The following is an 18639-nucleotide window of genomic DNA, read 5'->3' on the forward strand; positions in this document are numbered from 1 at the left end:
TATGGAGATGACAGATACAAATATCCGAGTGACCGTGTTTAAAAAACATCAAGAACACAAAAGGTTTTGAACTTTTGTGTTCTGCTCTAACAAGAAGGACAAAGTTTGTCCTTCTTTGTCCTCAAAGGAGGACCAACTTTGAGGTGTTTTGTTGGGATTTTATGCAAAGTCAGGGTTTCCCACAGAGTGTCATAAGCCTGGCGGGCCGCCTGGCTAAGTTTATTTACTTTAGTTTTCTTTTTCCTGTTTGCCTTTATGCGGACTTTATAGGTGGTCTGTAGGTATTGTTAATAATGTCTTCCAACTACACATAATTATTCAGTGATATTTTAAAAAATGTTTTCAACTTTAAACATTTCTGAACTCCAAAATACAGCAGGCCGCTGGATGACTGTCCTAGCGCCCCCTACCTCCAGGCTTAGCCAGTTTTCTTTGCAGTGGGAAACTGTGAAAGTGAATCAACATTACTTTGTAAAATCACTCATCGCTGCGAATAATAATAATATTTGGGGAATCTCTCTACCGGCTTTGCTCATTCAGCACGTTCTGCGTTGCAAACTGTGGAAATCTCAGGCAAACTGGATGGACGGCCTGGTTGAACACTGATTTGAAATCTTGCCACAGATTCTCAAATGCATTTTGGTCTGAAATTAAACTAAACCGTTACCTGTGGTTTAGACTGTAACTGTTGCCATAAAGCTAGCTCAATATTTTTCTGTTTTGAATCTGAAAAAAAGGTTCATATATATATATCTATATATATTTTTATATTTATATATATACGTTCAGGGTTTATTCTCAGTTTTTGGTCCACAAATGCTACATGAAGGCCAAAAAGATCAATTTCGGTCTCGTCTGACCGAACACCTTTTCCCATGTGTTCTGTATCCTCTTGGAGTATCTTTTACAACCCAACCCACTTTCATCTTCACGACCTTTAACTGTCGTGTTCCTCGGTCTTCTTGATGTTATTTTTCGTTCACTGATGTTCATCCGAAAATCTACACACAAGTGGGCTGCAGACGCTTTTAAATAAATGAAATATTTTCCTTCCACTTCCCAACTATTCTTATATGAGATACACTGAATTTTGCTGCAACATGAAATAAATGTAGAGCGGTTTTATGGGGTGCGATTGCCTCTGGTGGAAACTGAACATCAGGCATTAACGTCTATCAAACATTTTCTGCTGATAACTTTCTTCTTCTAACTTCAGCTACGAACGCTGAATCATTTCTGCTCTTTGCTGACACTGAGACTTTGGAGGAATACTTTTAACCACAAAAATCCATCAGTCCGTGTTTCGCCGGGGCCTGGTCGCTTTGTCATATTGCATCTTCAGTCAGCAAAGTGTAGCAGCGGCAGGGCTGCTGCTACATACAAACACAGTTAGAACAATACAAAAATAATTATTTTAGATTAAAATAGTTGTGTACTTCTTATGAGAAATGGACTTACGTATCACCTTGTAGCCAAAATAGCTCAAGGATTTCCCTGGAATTTGATTGGTTTAGTGCAGCAAACTCAGTTATTTAGCTGGATTCGTTGGGAGTCTCCCAACACCGCTGCATCTCAGTGGTGTTGCAACCTTCATTCGCATCCTGTTAGAACTTAATATGTGATGCTGTGCTAATTGCCCCAAAGGCAGAACAGAAAGATGTTTCTTTTACGTGAAACCCGGCTTGAGGGTGTAGATGTGAAGGAGTTGAAGCGGCTTCTGTTTTCCTGCTGCCGTCCTGCAGGCCATCCAGAACCCGGGCGACCTCGCTCTGCAGGAGAAGGCCTGGAACGCCGTCTGCCCCCTGGTGGCCAAGCTGAAGAGGTTCTACGAGTTCTCCCTCCGATTGGGTGAGACGCTTATTTTCTGCTTGGAAGAAAAAGAAAAAGAAAGAAAGAAAAATCATCTCAGAGGGTCGCAGAACACCACAAAGTAGATTTATGAAACATACAAGGAGGGAGCTTTTATAGCTTATTTTAGTACTAGTACATGTTACTTACAAATCTAAATTAGCAAACTAATAATAAGGTTTTTATTAAAACCTCCACTTTTCTTATTGCTGCTTTTCTAACTTGCTGCTGCACCTGGCTGTGCTGCAGTTTTACCTCTATCATGTAAATAAACAGGAACAAAGGTTGAGTTTCACTCTTAGCTCCTGCAAAAGTTTACATCTACATTCATGTTACAAAACTTAGGACACTCTACATCAGCGTGTGTGTTTTTCTAATATACTTGGACGACATATGGATGTTTAAGAACAACTGCAAACAATATCGCACAGAAATATAAACAGGAGGAAATACTTTTGAAATGTTCTCTTTTTATGGAATAAAAAGTTAATTTCTATGCGAGACATAAATCAGAACACATTTACTCCAACTTCAAAAAGACCAAAGTTGCGATGTTTAGCTTCAGCTGCGTGCAAAGTTTAAACCTTGAGCGTCGGCAGATCGAAAAAGTCGTCTGAAAGAAGAATGTGGAAGGGTGTAAGTCTGGCAAGTAGGTCTCAAAATCAATGGAAATAAGCCACTCCGATGTCTGTAAAATAGTCTACAAGCAGAACACATCCAGAAGAGCAGCCTGAGAGGAGACGGCAAGAGGCTGAATGAAGACTCCAAAAAACCCAGAATGTCCTCATGGAACCTGCAGCAGAATCTACCGGATTTCAGCACAATCAGAAAAAGGCTGCACAAGTTGAATTTTAATGGCAAAAGTGTGCAAACAAATGTGAAACCAGCTGTAAAAAAAAAAAAAGAAAAGAAAAGTTAAAGCAAAAGCAGAACTGATACCTTTGACATTTAAATGACCTGAAACGTACCAGCAAGTCCACCGAGAAGAGGCTGGAAACTAAGGAATGGAAGGTGTTGGTCCGAATCAACGTCTGGGTCTGACTGGAAATGGGGATTTACATGCAGATGAAAATAAAAAACAACCCTCAAACATGTGAGAGCTGAAAGTGAGGAGCTAGTTGAGCTTTCCTTGGTTTAGGGTAAATGAATACAAACACTGCAAAAACAGAAAAACGTTCAAAGGTTTTTTTTTTCTCCTAGTTTCTAGTGTAAATATCTTCCTACACTTGGGATAAGACAAAACTAACTCATTAAGTAGCTTTTCAGAGAGATACAGGAGCTTGTTGTAAGTATACAATTCCTTAGAATTGATGAGAAAGTTCTAGTTACACACTTACAAATTTTCATCAATAATAAAGAAGTATTTACTTAAAACAAGCTCCTGTATCTTGCTGAAAAGTTATTTGTAAGTTAGTTTTGTCTTATATCAAGCGCACTAAGATGTTTCAACTGCAAACTAGACCAAAAATACTTGCTAAGATTGTGTTTTTGCAGTGAAATTGGTCAGTTTTGGGTGCAAAGTTGGAGGGGAAAACGACAAAACGGGAGAAATGAGATGCAAGAACCGCATTCATACAAACACACAATATAACTGACTGATGCTTGAACAATGTTTCCCCTTGTAGACCTGACGTCTCCCGGGGGGGGGTCGGGAGCCTTCAGGTTTTAGACCCGTCCGCTCTCCACCATATATACTCCATGTCACATTTGTTTGAAATGCCAGGTCCGTTTAAGGAGAGGAACATCTAAAACTCACAGGAAACAGAGAATCAAGCTTCCACCAAAAGACAAAGTAGTCAAATGTCAGAACCGCCATGCAAAATTTAAATTTACTTTTATGTTTTAGTCCGACAGTATTCCTATAAGCACTCGCCAGGATCTCCGCAGCATCCTGCCCGAGCCGCCAGGCAGCCGTTGCTAGGGAAACAGCTCTACACGGCCGTCCGGTGCTGAAAGAGACGGGGAGAGCGAAGCAGAGTTCAGCCGCCGCCTCTGCTCTGCCTTCCAATAATACCTCCATTTCAGGGACTCGCTGTTCTCAGCTTACCATAAAGCGAAGGCCTGGCTAATAATTGATGAGGCTGTTATCAGACCTCAACCTCCGCCAGGACGGAGAGGGAAGCGGCCTGGATCGTTCAGCGATCCGGAGGGTCCGCCTCTCGCTTTCTGCATCCTGAGCTGATTTTCTCTTTATTCTCCACCTTTTGGTTCCGTTGTGCAAAGCAAAGCGACGCTTCACGCAGGACGGAGAGCAGGGGCTTCGTGGGTTTCTGCCCCCGGCCCTTTAGATTAAACACTGCTCTGCCGTATTTATAGAAGGCCCTCATGCATTTTTAATGCGGCGGAAGGAGGCTTCGCTTTCGACCCGTCCCCACAGCAGGCGGCCTGCGAGGTCAGGCTCTGCGGTCACATTTGCTACTGGCAGCAACACCTGAGAAAGGGCGAGACGAACGCCGTTCATTCAGTCACCGACCCGACAGGGAGAGGGACGCCGAGGAACACACACAGCGTCGGCTTTTTATCGCTTTTTGTCTCACACCTTGATGGGTTGTTTTTTTTAAATTGTGTTTTCTGTAACACGTCAACACCAAGTAGCGCATAATAATGAAGTAGAAGGAAAACTCTACAGTGAAACATTGGTTTCATTTTTCTGCAAAGACTAATCTGAAAAGTGTGGCCTGCATTTGCATTCAGCCCCTCTGGGTCGGTGGTTTTGCGGAACCAACCTCTTTTCTTTTTTTTTCAAAATCACTTTATTTGTAAAGACTTTCAAGTACATTTATACCTGAGGACACAAAACCAATAAGGAGATAAACAAAAACAATCCCCCCCAAAAAAATAAAATAAAATTGTAATCCTACACAAGTAGACAAATTGTAAATAGATAAATTAATAAAAGGTTCGTATTTGTGTCACCTGCTCAGACTTAAGACTTTAAAGTGAGCATCATTGCTCATTCACATGATTTAACTTCAGAATGGTACCAGAAAGTTCCTGTCTCAGTCTTTCAATCGGTACCAATATCGATGCCGATACTTTGTGTTATTCAAGTTTGACATATGATCAGGATTTCTCACCTCTAAGTGTTTTTGTGGGTTTGTCTTTAGATTATTTTGTTAAAAACCTGGGACAGAATTTGGACAAAGTTTTGTTTTTGCAAAACGCTCTAATAACATATTAACATGATTTTTAAAAAAGCAGAAAAAGAAAAACAAAACAAATGTGTGCATTTTTTCCCTAACCAAACAAAATGAAAAACATAAATCATAATTTGAGAGCAAATCAAAACGAAATCTTTTTTCTGAAGTACAATATCAAAATAAAATAAAACTTCAAGATGGAATTTCAAACTAAAGCATCATGCTAGTTTCGATCCGATACCGATACCGATATCGACTTATGCCGTATAGTGAACATCCCACTTTGTAAAACTGTTTATGTCTTTGTTTTAAAGTGAAATGAACAGAATTTCAAGACTGAGTTTGAAAGGTCTACTTTGGAGTTTCTGAGCTGTGGCTTCACTTTTGCAGAGAACGCCCTGCGCAGCCTGCTGGAGGCGCTGACGAGCCCGCCCTACGCTCCCATGCAGCACCTGGAGCGAGAGCAGGCGCTGGCCAAACAGTTTGCAGAGATCCTTCATTTCACGCTCAGCTTCGACGAACTAAAGGTCGGAAAGAGCCGCTTTTAGAATGAGCTCCACGGCAGAAATCTGACGCGCGTTTCGATTTAGTGACACCTTGAAATCGATTCCGTCCCATTTCCTGTCGTGCAGATGACAAACCCGGCCATTCAGAACGACTTCAGCTACTACAGGAGGACTATAAGCAGGAACAGGCTGAATAACCAGCAGGTGAGATCAGGACAAAGCCCACCGAGGCAGAATGGGTTTGCTTTATTAATAAGTCAATATTCCATCTGAGAACTCAGTAGTAGTAACGGAGTCACAATCGTAACCTGTCACCAAACTGTTGCATTTCTTCCAGCTGGATGCAGAGAACGAGGTAAACAACGAGATGGCCAATCGGATGTCTCTGTTCTACGCCGAGGCGACACCGATGCTGAAGACTTTGAGTAACGCCACCACCAAGTTTGTTTCAGAGGTACGGTCCATCACAGGTCAAAGTTTAAGTGACAAAGCCCCCCCACCCAAAAAAAAAAACACAAGTAAAGTGATTAACAATGTTTCTGGTTTTGTTTTGTTTTTAATAAAACATGTAGTGACCAGTGAAAAGTTTAGGGGAACACAGCCAACAAAACAAAATTAAAAAAAGAAAATTATTTCTTTATTATTTTGTATTTATTTATTTGGTTTTACATCTTCATTGAAGAAGATGACTCTTTATGTCTTTTTATGACATTAACTAGACTCTCAGCATTTTTCAGGAGGGGGCCATGGCCTCCCCTGGCCCACCTCTGAGGGCCGCCACTGGAAAAATGGACCAAGTATTGCGAAAACCAAACAGGTTTTATGGACTTTCAGGGCCTGATCACGTAATCACTCAGTCAATTACGTTTATTGGCACATTTCAGCAACAAGGCAGTTTGAAGTGCTTCACGTCATAAAAGCACAACAGGAGTCATAAAAACAAAATACATTAAACAATTGAGAAACCAGTGATAAATATTACATTTTGTCGAGTGCCATCATCAAGATCATCAATATACATCAAATATGTTGATCAATTTTCTATTCATTATGGTTCGAAACAGTCTTAATCGTCTACACTAGATTTAGTCTAGATTTAAGGCTAAAGAACGCTGTCCCTAATAAAAGCAGTCTCATTGTGACCTTGTTTTTAACCCAGTGTGATTCTGTTTCTGTGTTTGTTGTACATTATTCTTGATAAATGTTTAATTTGCTGATCTGGAAAACATTTCCAAACATGTTTTGAAGTATTATCCTCCTCTCGTAACAGAGAGGTTTTCTCTCTGATTGTCTTTTTCTTTAAAAAAAAAAAAATAATAATAATAATAATAATAATAACAATAATATCCCGTTATCTTAAAAAGCTGCAGAGTCAGTTTCCTGATGGGAGACGCTGCTGAGCCTCATCCAAAATGCAGACAGGCTGCTCACCCACGTCTCTGCCAAGTCGCTTTCCACTTTATATTTTACTTTTTTGTGCGCTCTGTCTCCCCCTAGTGGTCAGCCTTTTCCGGATTTTTTTTTTCTTTTACTCCTGTTCTACACATTAAAGGTCCTGAAGTTAATAATGTGCTCTCTGGCTGTCTGTGCGCAGAACAAGACCCTGCCGATAGAGGACACCACAGACTGCCTGAGCACCATGGCGTGTGTGTGTCGTGTCATGCTGGAGACTCCGTGAGTGATTTTTTTTTTTTTTTTTTTTTCTTGATGCCACAGATCTAATTTCTAATTAACAGCCTTTCAAAGTGAATAAGATAGACTCTCCGAACTATGAGAAGCTAATCCAGTAGTTTCACTCTAGTACGCACGGATTCTAGATGTGAAACTCTTGTGTAATTGGATTTGTCTTTTGGTCTCTTGTCATCTGGAGCCTCATGCATAAAAGAGTGCGCAGTTTTCACACTAAAACCTGGCGTACTGAAAAATGTAGAGAAGTGAGGCGCACAAAAAAAAAAAATCGGATGTATAAAGCCGTGCGCACGCACGTGGCCGCGCAATTTTCCTTTATAAGTCCTAATTTGCGGGAAACAGCGCAGCTGCTGGTCCGCCCAGTCGCCACCCATAAATACATATATAAATTAGTATAAATACCCGGAAGTCTGCCACCACGTGGAGCAATAACCATGGCAACGTCCTTGTTTGAAGCAGTATAAGTATTTAGAATAATAATACTTATATAGTTTATTTTATTTTAAAGGTGCTTTGAGGACACATAGTGTCACCTCACACAAATAAAAATACATTTTAAAGAAAAAAAAAATCCAAATTAAAAAAATAAATAAATAATGAGATCCTGCAAATGCCTGTTTGAACAGCAGCGCGATTTAAAGACAGACAGCGAGTCAGAGAGTCATTGAGTGGGGAATGTGGACGTTTATTCTAAATACTAGATGCTTCATGTCCACAAGGCGTGTTCGCAAACCGGGCGGCTGGACTGGAGGATGACTGCAGCTGGATCGGTACCGGTACCGGTACCGCACGGCTCTTTAAGTTTTGCTCAGAGCTCCAGGATGATCAGTCTGGATTAATCTGAAATCTCATAAACCATCATCAACATTTCCCAGCAGATCAATATGATCTCTGATCAATCGCTCCCTCTGAATCCTTCCATTGGCGACGTTCTCCATCTGAGCCAAAGCGCTCCACAGTTACGCGGCTCACCTTTGCGCAGCTACTTATATACATGTGATTGCATCCACACCTTGATCACCTTAAAAACAATCAAACCTGCTGATTATTTTTAATCAGCATGTTTGAGTTAATCTGCTGATCCAACCCTGTTTTCTTCCGTTAGTGAGAATGAAATGACCCCATAGATGCATTTCATGCGCTTCGGCGCACGGACCGATGCGTCACATCTTTATGAGACAAAAACTGAGAAAAAGTACTATTTACATTAAAGCGAGGTTTTCACGTACTTTTATTTTTATTTCCTTTATTTTGTCTGCGTGTTAGCTTATTGTCTGAGGATAAATGCGGTTCAGTTTCGTCGTTTACGTTTAAACAATAAAATATTAAAATCATGAAAAACACCGGATGATTCTTGGTCTGAATGACACCGAATGTCGTCAGATTTCAGTGTATTTAGGTGAGTTTTGACGCTTTGTAGTTTGATATCGTCCAGCGAAAAAGTCTGCGTGTATTTACGCAAACTTTGACGCAAAGTAAATTTTTATTCATGTCGACTTGTGCGTAAAATATGGCGGCGCACATTTGTTGTGCGCAGCACGCTTTATGCATGAGGCCCCAGGTCACCTTGGTTCTACACTGTAAAATATTGCTCACTCAACTTGACTCAGACTAGTTGTTAAGGTAAGTTGTATCAACTTTGAAGTTCAAAACATAATGTTTCCTCTTTTTGTTGGCCAAGTCATTCCTGTGAAAGATTTTCTTTCATCTAGTTAAATAAAGTTTTGATAAAATAAATAAAAAAGCGTTTGCTACAACTTCAGTTGACTTAACTAAATTTAGCAAAAATAATTAACTAAAAATGTAATTAAAAAAAAAAGTTGTCCCAACTTAATTACTTGAGTTTTTACACCATTTCAAGTTGACTTAACAGAAAATTAACTCTATTTTTATTACTCTTTTCTAAGTTAAGTCAGCTCAGTTCATGTTTTGATTCAGATTTTTTTATTTATTTCTACTTTAAAATTGTTATTGACATAAAATAATTTATACAACATTTAAGTGTTTACAAATTTCCGCCAAAAAACAGAAACAAAAATCCTTTTCCAACTTTTGAAAAATGCACGCGTTTGGATATGTTTACATTTTTCTGAATGAAAAAAAGTATAACCAGCAACGTGTCCTTTTCTGCTCTTTAATCTGAATGCAGGATTTCTTTTCGCACTGCAAAAGCACAAAACCTCACCAAGTGTTTTTATCCAGTTTCTAGTGCAAATATCTTAGCACACCAGAAATAAGACAAAACTAACTTAAAACTGACTTACAGGTAACTTTTCAACACAATGTAGGAGCTTGTTATAAGTCAATAATTCCTTACTATTGATTAAAAAACGATTTCAACTGGCACATTATTTCACTCGTGAAAAATGTCGCTATAAGTGAAATAATCAGCCAGTGGAACTTGCACTTTTTCATCAATATTAAGGAATTTTAAAAAAGCTGAAAAGTTACCTGTATGTTAGTTTTGTGTCATTTCACTAGAAACTAGACCAACAAGCCGTTGCTAGATGTCGTGTTTTTGCAGTGCGGAAGCTGAGCCTCTCTGTGTTGCAGGGAGTACCGCTGCCGGTTCACCAACACAGACACCATGCTGTTCTGCATGAGGGTGATGGTGGGCGTCATCATCCTCTACGACCACGTCCATCCCGTCGGAGCCTTCGCCAAGACCTCCAAAATTGACGTGAGTGCGGTCAAGTACGCGCCCGGAGAGTCGCGCGTGCAAAGTTAGCGAAAACGTTGCACATTGTTGTTGCATTAGGGGTTAAACTGGGATCAAGGAACAACACCCAACACCTTCGCTTCTTTCACCTTCATGTGAAAGAAGTGAAGGTGTTCAACGCAGATATCTCAGTACACCTGAAATAAGACAAACCTGACTTCAGTGAGATATAGGAGCTTGTTCTAAGTCAGTAATTCCTTAATATTCATGAAAAGTACTAGTACCATTGGCAGATTATTTCACTTAAAATAAGTGTGAACTAATCTGCCAATGGGAGTAGTTACTTTTCATCAATATTAAGAATTTAATTACTTAAAAAAAGTTTCCATATCTTGCTGAAAATGTACTTGTAAGTTCGTTTTTTTCTTATTTCTAGATGTCTGCACCAGAAATTAGACCGAAAATACTCGGTAAGATTTAGTGTGTTTGCAGTGTGACTGATCATGTTATGTTTAATCCTTCATCTTAAAATAGAAGGACTGGCCGGACGAGACCCAGAGGTCTACAATTTACAAATCTGACTGGATCGTGACTAAAAATAAACGTTTCTGCTAACATATCAATAAAACATGTCACTAACATGCTGACACGTCAGCAGGCGTGTTTGAAGAGTGGAAAGAATTTAAATATTTGCTCCAACTAGTGGAAAACCCGCCGTCTGCCATCTTGTGTAAGAACTGCCTTCCACATGATGGCCCGCAGTACTTGTTGCTATGGGAACGCCTCCCTAGATGTGAAAGAAATGTCCGAAAAGGGAGGCAAAAATGACTGGAAATACCCAAATGAACGGACTAAAATTTGAAACAAACAAGAAAATATTAAAATCACAGAAATGCAACAACAAAACAAATCCCATAAAGAAAAAGCAGTTTAGTCGTCCTCACATTTCCACAGATTGTAGACGCGTAGACACGGGGTGAGGTTGAGCCCAGGTTGTTGACCTTTAACCTGCTGTGCCCTGACGCTGTGTCGTCTCTGTTGGCTGGCAGATGAAGGGCTGCATCAAGGTGCTGAAAGAGCAGCCGTCCAACAGCGTGGAGGGGCTTCTGAACGCACTGCGGTGAGTACGGAGGCTGGAATGGACACACTTAATGTCTCACTGCAGTAGGATAATCTGAGACGGGGGGGGGGGGAATAGAAGAGAAATGTTGTGTTCCATTTGAATAAAACGTTGGGGTTGTTTTTTTGCTGTGTTTTTTTTTGTTGTTGTAACAAAATCCTCTGTTCCACACTTATTCACACACTCTATCAGTGTAATTAAAATCTGAAAATAGAAAACGTCCGGTACACCGCAAAGGATCCACAACTCATTAACCACGTTTACTGCTTAACTTGTGCTCTATGGTAAATAAAACCTCCATCCTCCACTGGCTGTAAGTCCACAGCAGACTTCGGCTGCACCTATTCGTTAAATTTAAACGGTTTCAAGGCAACAAAAAACTGACCCGTATTTTCTTTCTTTCTTTCTTTCTTTTTTTGTTGAGAATACACTAAAAATCAAAGACGTAGAAACAACTGATTGGGGAAAAACAATTTGGAAATTGTATGTATTCCTTTTAGTACGGCAAACGCAGAAAAATATTTTTTCATCCTTTGGATCTACAATAATCTAATCTTCCCTCCAAAATATTTCCTGACTTTATCGATCTGCACGTTTTGAACTATTTTCCTGCTGAAAGACCCAGAGGCCACTAATATTGAGATGTTTTTTTATTATTAATATTAATTATTATTATTATTATTATTATTATCATCATATGAAATGTCAAGAAATTTTTAAAAAATTCATGACGACATCCACCAAGTTTCTCTGGGCCTTTGTAAAAGAAATGAGCCCTCAGCATGACAGATCCTCAACCGTACCTAAAGGTGTTTGTTTCATCTGGAGTCAGGTTTGTTGTGTTGACAAAAAACTCAAAACTATAATAGAACAAAAACGGTTTCAGTTACACTTATTAATAATTATTACCATTAATTACTGCCGCTTATGGAAAATATAAAATTAAAAGCCGATACTCTAATTTTCTTGTGCGTGAGGTTACGCTAACAGCGCTGCCATTTCAATTAGATGTTTTTTATGGGTATTTCTTGCTTTTTATAATTGCTAACTTGTACCATTATGAACCATTTCTCGTCATTTCTGTGTTTGGCAGTGTGTGTGTGTGTCAGCTGTTTTTGTTTATTTCTGTAATCCTGCCAGGGGACCACAGATGCTAATTAGCCCTTGTGGCTACATCTAGCATATCTACGCGGCCGTTTTACTGTTCTCACGTTGGTTAATGTGCTCTGACCTGTTTTTGTTTCTCTCTCTCTCTTCTTTAGGTATACGACACGACATCTAAACGATGACAGCACCTCCAAACAAATCAGAGCCCTGCTGCAATGAAGGAACGCCAGAGGGGAGGGAGGAACGTCGGAGCGCACCTGAAGACGGAGAGAGGAGGGGAAACAGACGTCAGAGGCTGAAAAAGCTGTTTGTTTACAATAGACGAAGAGAAGCATCTCTGGGTCTGGAGCAACCTGAAGAGAAGAAGAAGAAGAAGAATTTAATTCTATATATTATCAGCCGTCCATCATTCTGTCTCTCATTTTGTAAAGTAAGAAAAGAGAAGAAAAGAAGAAGAAGAAACCAGAAATGAAGATTATAGATATTTATTAAAAGAAGTGAAACAGTAAGCAGGATTACAGAAGAAGCTCTATTGGGGGGGGGGGGTAAAATTTAAAGGTCAGAACCGAAATGTGACAATAGCTAGAGATACATGTTCCTGCTGTTAGTCAGACAAGTTTTGCACACTCCCCTTTCGAGAAAACAGCATCCGTCTTCTTACTGGAAGCCTCCCCCCGTCGCCGCGGGAACCGTGGCTCGGCCCCTGGGTTATCCCTCAGCTGCACTGATCAGGCGAAACGAAGCAATGTGATGGATCCACTCCGGAGATTTGCTTCTTGCCTCCCTTCTGTCCCCCCATCACCACATCAGTACAGCTGTGGGCTACCGGATGAAAGGACCTACATTTTTTGTTTCCCCCTCCCTGAATTGCTTCCTATCCATCCATCCATCCGATTTGTAGTTTTCCTTTTGGCACGACATCCACCCTTGTAACGTTCCAGCACACACAAAAAAAAAAAAACCCTTATTAGGCTGTCTTCTCTCCATGGTGCTAATGTTGCTAAAGCTATCTCAACAATGAAGCAAAACCAACATGCTTCATTATGGAATCACATCCAGCTTTTTCTGCTGGAAAAAACAAACAAACAAACAAACAAACGATCAAACAGTTAGCAGATCAAACCTACGCACCAATCCTACAGCACACTTCTTCACCTAGTGCCAAAAAAGCTGAGTCGTTTACACTCCTGTTGCGTCGCCACGCTGGCTGCCGGGGACGAGTTTTGTAGTCCTGACGTGTCGCTGATCATCTTTAAAAAAACGAAAAGAAGAGATGACAGGCAGAGATCTTTTAAAAAAAGAGAGATGTGAGCCTTACGGTGTAAATAAGCGAAGCTTCTCCTGTCCGACACGCTCCTCTTGAACTCTCAGCCCACATTCCCACTTATTCCGCCCAACCAGAGTTCTTTCTTTTAGTGCGAAAAGGCCGAGGGCCAGCCAGTCGGAAATAAAACTTTTAACAACAACAAAAATATTAATAAAGGAGTGCTGTAATTTGGTTGTCCATAGACCTTAGTCTGATTTAATTTATAATATATTTTCTATACAGGGATGTGTGCCCAATACATACATACATAGATGGCATGTTGTAAAAGTTCTGACAAGAGTGTGTAAATAAGGTGTTTTTATTCATTTTTAATTGTTCAGTGACGCTGAATTCGGGTATGTGTTGTCTCTCAGAATTACCATGCGTTTGGCTTGGACCATCGGACTTGCCGTAGTCATAGGTTTCAGAAATTCAGCTTCATTAAGGCGAATGAACCAGAGGGGAGGGGCTCTCCATTTGCTTGTTCTTTTTGTATATTTTGTGCAACAATAAACTTGTCATTTATTACATTCAAATGCTGACGTTGTGCGTTTGTGTGTCATATCTGGGACATGACTGACTTTAGGTCATCGGTATTTCAACTTCCCTTCTAGCCACCATGTTTGTCAAATTTCAATTTCAGAGCCAAATGACATGTTTCTGTGAGAAGCTACAAACATTTACAGATTTTGTGTGGCATGATAAACTGTGTCCCTGATATATTGTTTAAACATCTACATTAGTGTAGTGTGGTTAAACTTTAGCAAGTAAAACGTCTATGAAAGCCGGACTTCAAGCTGCCTCCATTCTCTGCTGCTTTCTCTTTACTATTACTTGTAAGAGCTACTTGCAAGCTAGCTAAAGTTATGTAGCGAGCTTGCTAACTCTCACCCAAGAAGCTAATTCAAATCCCCGCTAAATATTAATTACTTGCAAGTTGGGTAACATTACACATTAACTATCACACAAGAAGCTAGGTGATATAATCCCCAACAAAATATGAGCTAATTTTAAGCTAGGTAACGTTACGTAGCTAGCTTGCTAACTCTAACACTAGAAGTTACTAGCCGTGCACTTCCCAACAAAATGTGAGCTACTTCCAAGTCAGCTATCAATAGTAGCTTGCCAACTCTCACCCTAAAAGTTACTAGTGGTACAGTTTCCAACAAAATATGTAGTATCAGCTTGACAACATGTCTACTGGGTGATAGATTTTTTATTTCTTTTTTATATATATAGCTTCACATTGTCTCATTAAACAGCAAAGTTGAAAATAAAAAGCAAGGTGTGTTTTGTATAGCACATAAAAAGGACAAAAAGAGTTAATTAAATAGACATTCAAGAAGTAGCTGAGAGGCTAACTGTTGTCAAAGTATTTTAATAAAATAAATCTGAAATGTGTGATGGGCATCTCCCCTTTGATAACTAAATTAAATTCAATTGCTTTTACAAGTCACCTTAGTCAGCCATTTAAATCTTACAATAAATACATGTTTTATTAAGGCCTCAGAGATCTAACAGAGAACATTAGTGAACAAACTGGGAGAAAATTGCAAAAAAGATTCAAGATTTGGCTATAAATGTCCATTAAATGTAATGGAGGACTGTCCAATCAGTTGTTTAGAGTTAAGAGAGCCTGGAAAATTTCCAGATCTACAAAAACCTAAGCTGAAAGTTTGGGTAAAGATAGCATTAATGAGATAAGCAAGGACCGAGAAGCTAATCAGAGCTGATGGGATAATAGCTGGAGCTAAACAGAGGCCAATCCTGGAAGAAAACCTTTCATATTCTCCAAACAATATGAGACTTGGGTTAAGGTTAGGTTTGTAGCAGGATTACTACCCTAAACTCAGACAGACTTTATCCTTCTAGTCGGACAGAACCTGAGTTTTCCTACAAAACAGAAAGCACAGAAGTCAGTAGCTGCACAAAGCTGGTCGAGTTACAACCTGAAAGGTTTGTGGCTGTAATGTGTTTCTACAAAGTTCTGGCTCAGGACAACTGACTACAAAAGTATGCCACACTTTTAAAATTTTTATGTGCCAGAAACATTTTAATAACTCTGTTTGGGTCTCAATCCCAATAAGATACATTGGAGTTTGAGGTTTTAAAGTGACACAAACTCAAAATGATGAACACTTTTGAAAGGAAAACACAAAAAAGCTTTTAATCGGACATTAGTTATAAACTTCATTTACATTTAAACCCTGGTGTCGTTTCATTTAAATTTAAAAGCAGATTTTTTAAAACTTATTTTCAACATTATGTTCAATTTGTTGGAGAATGTGCTGCACATTACCACAAGGGGGCAGCAAAAGATCGCTGTAAATGTGCACGCAAGGCTCCACACCTAACGAATACATAACCTACTAACCCGCTTAATCTGGATCAAAAGACACAAACATAACAAAATCATTATGATAAATATTTGCTCACGTCTTCCTGCATAAAAACAGTTTAATTTATAACAAATGTAGACTTAAAAACAGATTGTTTCAGCCTTGGTTTGTTAAAATAAAGGTAAAATTCACTGTAAAGTCTAACGTCTTGGAGGCGTAAAGTGGGGTTATAGTTAAAGTGGTCAGCAGGGATAAATGTAACAGAAAGCAGCGGGATAAAAAAAAACTCAAAACAAAACAAATTCAAGCTGGAAACAAAAGACAAAAAGCTATTTGGGTGCAATCTCGATGAATACCTGTCAGCCTGTATATGCGTCCCAACTGCCATGTCATAAATGGGGAACCATTGTCTCTGTTTACTTCCCTACTTTTACATTTATAAAATAAAGCTGGGTGTTTATTATCGCTCAGTGAAGGCTGTTTGCTATAGCGTAGCCAGAGGCTTAAACAGGCAGGTTTCCTCTATACAGTTTAACCCTCATTTAAATGCTCTAAGTATTTCCTTTCAGAATCCATTTGTGCCATGTTGCAGACAAGAAAAAGAGGAAGCCAAACATGCAAATCCATATTTCATTGTTGACTTTGGAGAGTCTTTAAGTGCAACAATGTGTGCGCCGCTGTTTGCTCAGCTAACAGAGTCAATACGAGCTGCGGCTTCAGTTCTTCCAACAGTCAAACATTATCTCTCATCACTCTGTAGTTCCTCTGAAACGCTTTGCAAATTCACCTCTTGCTTTGCTGTTCCCCCCCCCTCCCTTCCACGGTGACAGTGTGGAGCGCTAACCGCTCCGAGGAGGGAGCACTTATCATCCGTGCAGACACCGATACACAAAGGCAGCGGTTTCGCTTCGCCGCCTTCCACTTCAACCGACCGGTCAGCGGCAGCGTCCCCCGAACGGAATCATTTCACAAGTTTTTCCACCTTTCCTGAGACCTAAGAGCTGTAAAACTCAAACCTCAAATAAAAATACATTAACCTAAAAGACAGGGACGCACGATACATCGGCACCAACATCAGTATTGGCTTTTAGTCAATTTATTTTAACATTTCGGAATCGGTCCGATAATTGCACCCAAATTTTGTGGTACAATTTTTTACTCTATTCCATAAATAAAATATCCATCTGTATTTATTTCCGTGGACAGAAGAGGGAGTGGAGGAAGTTCAAAGCAGATTGGTCATGTGGTATTTGTTTAGTCGTGTGACAGTAAATATCAGTTAATGGCAATATTAGTATCGGATATTGAGATCGGCCCAGATCATGCTGCTGCATTGCTACATTGGAATAAATACAGCAGTTTGCAGACGTCTGCACTCTGTTCGATACTTTCTTGAAGCAAATTTTCAGATCAGATCTGGATTCTCCCATGTTCCACAACTTTACCCTTCTCCTCTTGAAGCCGTTCTTTTGTCGATTCGGGCGAATGGTTTGGGTCATTTTCATGCTGAACTGTAACTTCCTCTTTCTTTCCATTTACCTTGACAAATTCCCTAAAAGAAAAATCTAACTAAATCAGACCACAGCATGCAGCTGCCACCGCCATGCCTCAATGTTTGAGTAAAGTGTACTCTTTTGTGTATCTTTTGGAATTCAAGACAGAAGTTCAACCTGTTTTTGGAGACTTTTGGTATATTTTTGCATTGTTTTGCTGGGCTTGGATGTTTTTCTTTATTGAAAAAAAAAAGCTTTTGTATTCCTACCTTACAACCCATTTGACAAACAGTATTGAAGATAGTCTTCAAAATTCCCAAACAGCTAATATCTTCTGTTCTAACATTGCTTCAGACCTCCTCTCATCTGAATCGTACATTAAAGATGAAAAAAAGATTAAAGAAATTTCTAAAATGTGTCACAACTTTCTTTGCATCTCAAAACCACAACAGTGAGAGGTCACAGCAAAGCTGCTCGCACACTTAGAGCTTGAAATATCTCGGCGCGTGAGATGTGAGAGACCCAGCCAGGTGTGCGCTCCGTCCTGCTGGACGTGTTCGGGTTCGTTATAATGGGGCCCTTGAAATGGGCCTGAGAGGACGTGGGCGAGCCGCTCCACAGTCCAGCTACATCTTTGTTGCGTAACACGTTTAAAACATGAGTGAGCCATGTGCTTTTTTTTCTTTTCCTTGCTAAAAACAGCCCCACATCTGTTTTAAATACCTGCAAAAAAAAAAAAGTAAATCAAAGCTGAGGTCAGGGTCTCGATATTTATTGGCTGAGCAGATTCAAGAGGCTTTGGAAAGCGTTTAAATTTAGTCCAATCTCATGTTGATTTGAACACGCGATGGACATGTTGGAGGGTCAGTGCCTGACAATCTTGGCACTGTGCTCCTGCAAAATACAACATTGTTAATAATGTCTGAATGCTGTAATATTTATTGTTCTATAGAGAAGTGCATTAAAGAGGTTTGACACGACAGATTTTGGTTATAAAGTAAAGAAACACAAAGATCTTACAAAATTTGCTTTTTTTTAAAGTATAATTTTGCATCTTCTTCACACATTTTAACATAATTCTGCAAACCCTTGTGGTTTCTTCAAAACTTCTGCTCTTCTCAGGATTTCTTAATTGTTTTTTTTTTTGTTTGCTTGTTTTAAACCCAGTATATCTTCCGCAATTTATTGGCAACATTTGCATCTGTTCCATCCCGTGGATTTTTTAACTGATTAATATTTACCGACTCTGCTGTGTGCAGCCCGGCACCGACAGCGTTAAGTGCCGCATAACGGGGCGGTTCCGGGCGAACTCGTTTGCATATCGGGCGGGAAGCGGCGGCGCTTCCGCTGCTGAGGCCGGTCCAAAACCCCACCCACAAAACGCCGCACTGGCGGGAAAAAAGCCGGCTCCGGCGCTCAACTCCCCGACAAT

General features: G+C 39.9%; 1 protein-coding gene across 5 annotated transcripts in view; it reads left to right on the forward strand.

The window, feature by feature from the left end:
- fam49al (family with sequence similarity 49 member A, like) overlaps positions 1–13911 on the forward strand; it is a 40169-nt gene extending 26258 nt beyond the window's left edge. For all 5 annotated transcript variants that reach the window (XM_028035150.1, XM_028035153.1, XM_028035151.1 and 2 more), the window contains 8 exons: positions 1743–1848; positions 5379–5515; positions 5621–5698; positions 5832–5948; positions 7089–7168; positions 9737–9863; positions 10892–10962; positions 12225–13911. In XM_028035150.1, coding sequence (XP_027890951.1) covers positions 1743–1848; positions 5379–5515; positions 5621–5698; positions 5832–5948; positions 7089–7168; positions 9737–9863; positions 10892–10962; positions 12225–12288 — 780 coding nt within the window. In that variant the 3' untranslated portion in view covers positions 12289–13911. The remainder of the gene's footprint in view (positions 1–1742; positions 1849–5378; positions 5516–5620; positions 5699–5831; positions 5949–7088; positions 7169–9736; positions 9864–10891; positions 10963–12224) is intronic.
- Positions 13912–18639: the final 4728 nt, after the last annotated feature.

This window comes from Xiphophorus couchianus, chromosome 13, assembly GCF_001444195.1.
Source record: "Xiphophorus couchianus chromosome 13, X_couchianus-1.0, whole genome shotgun sequence".
NCBI classification, from domain to species: domain Eukaryota; kingdom Metazoa; phylum Chordata; class Actinopteri; order Cyprinodontiformes; family Poeciliidae; genus Xiphophorus; species Xiphophorus couchianus.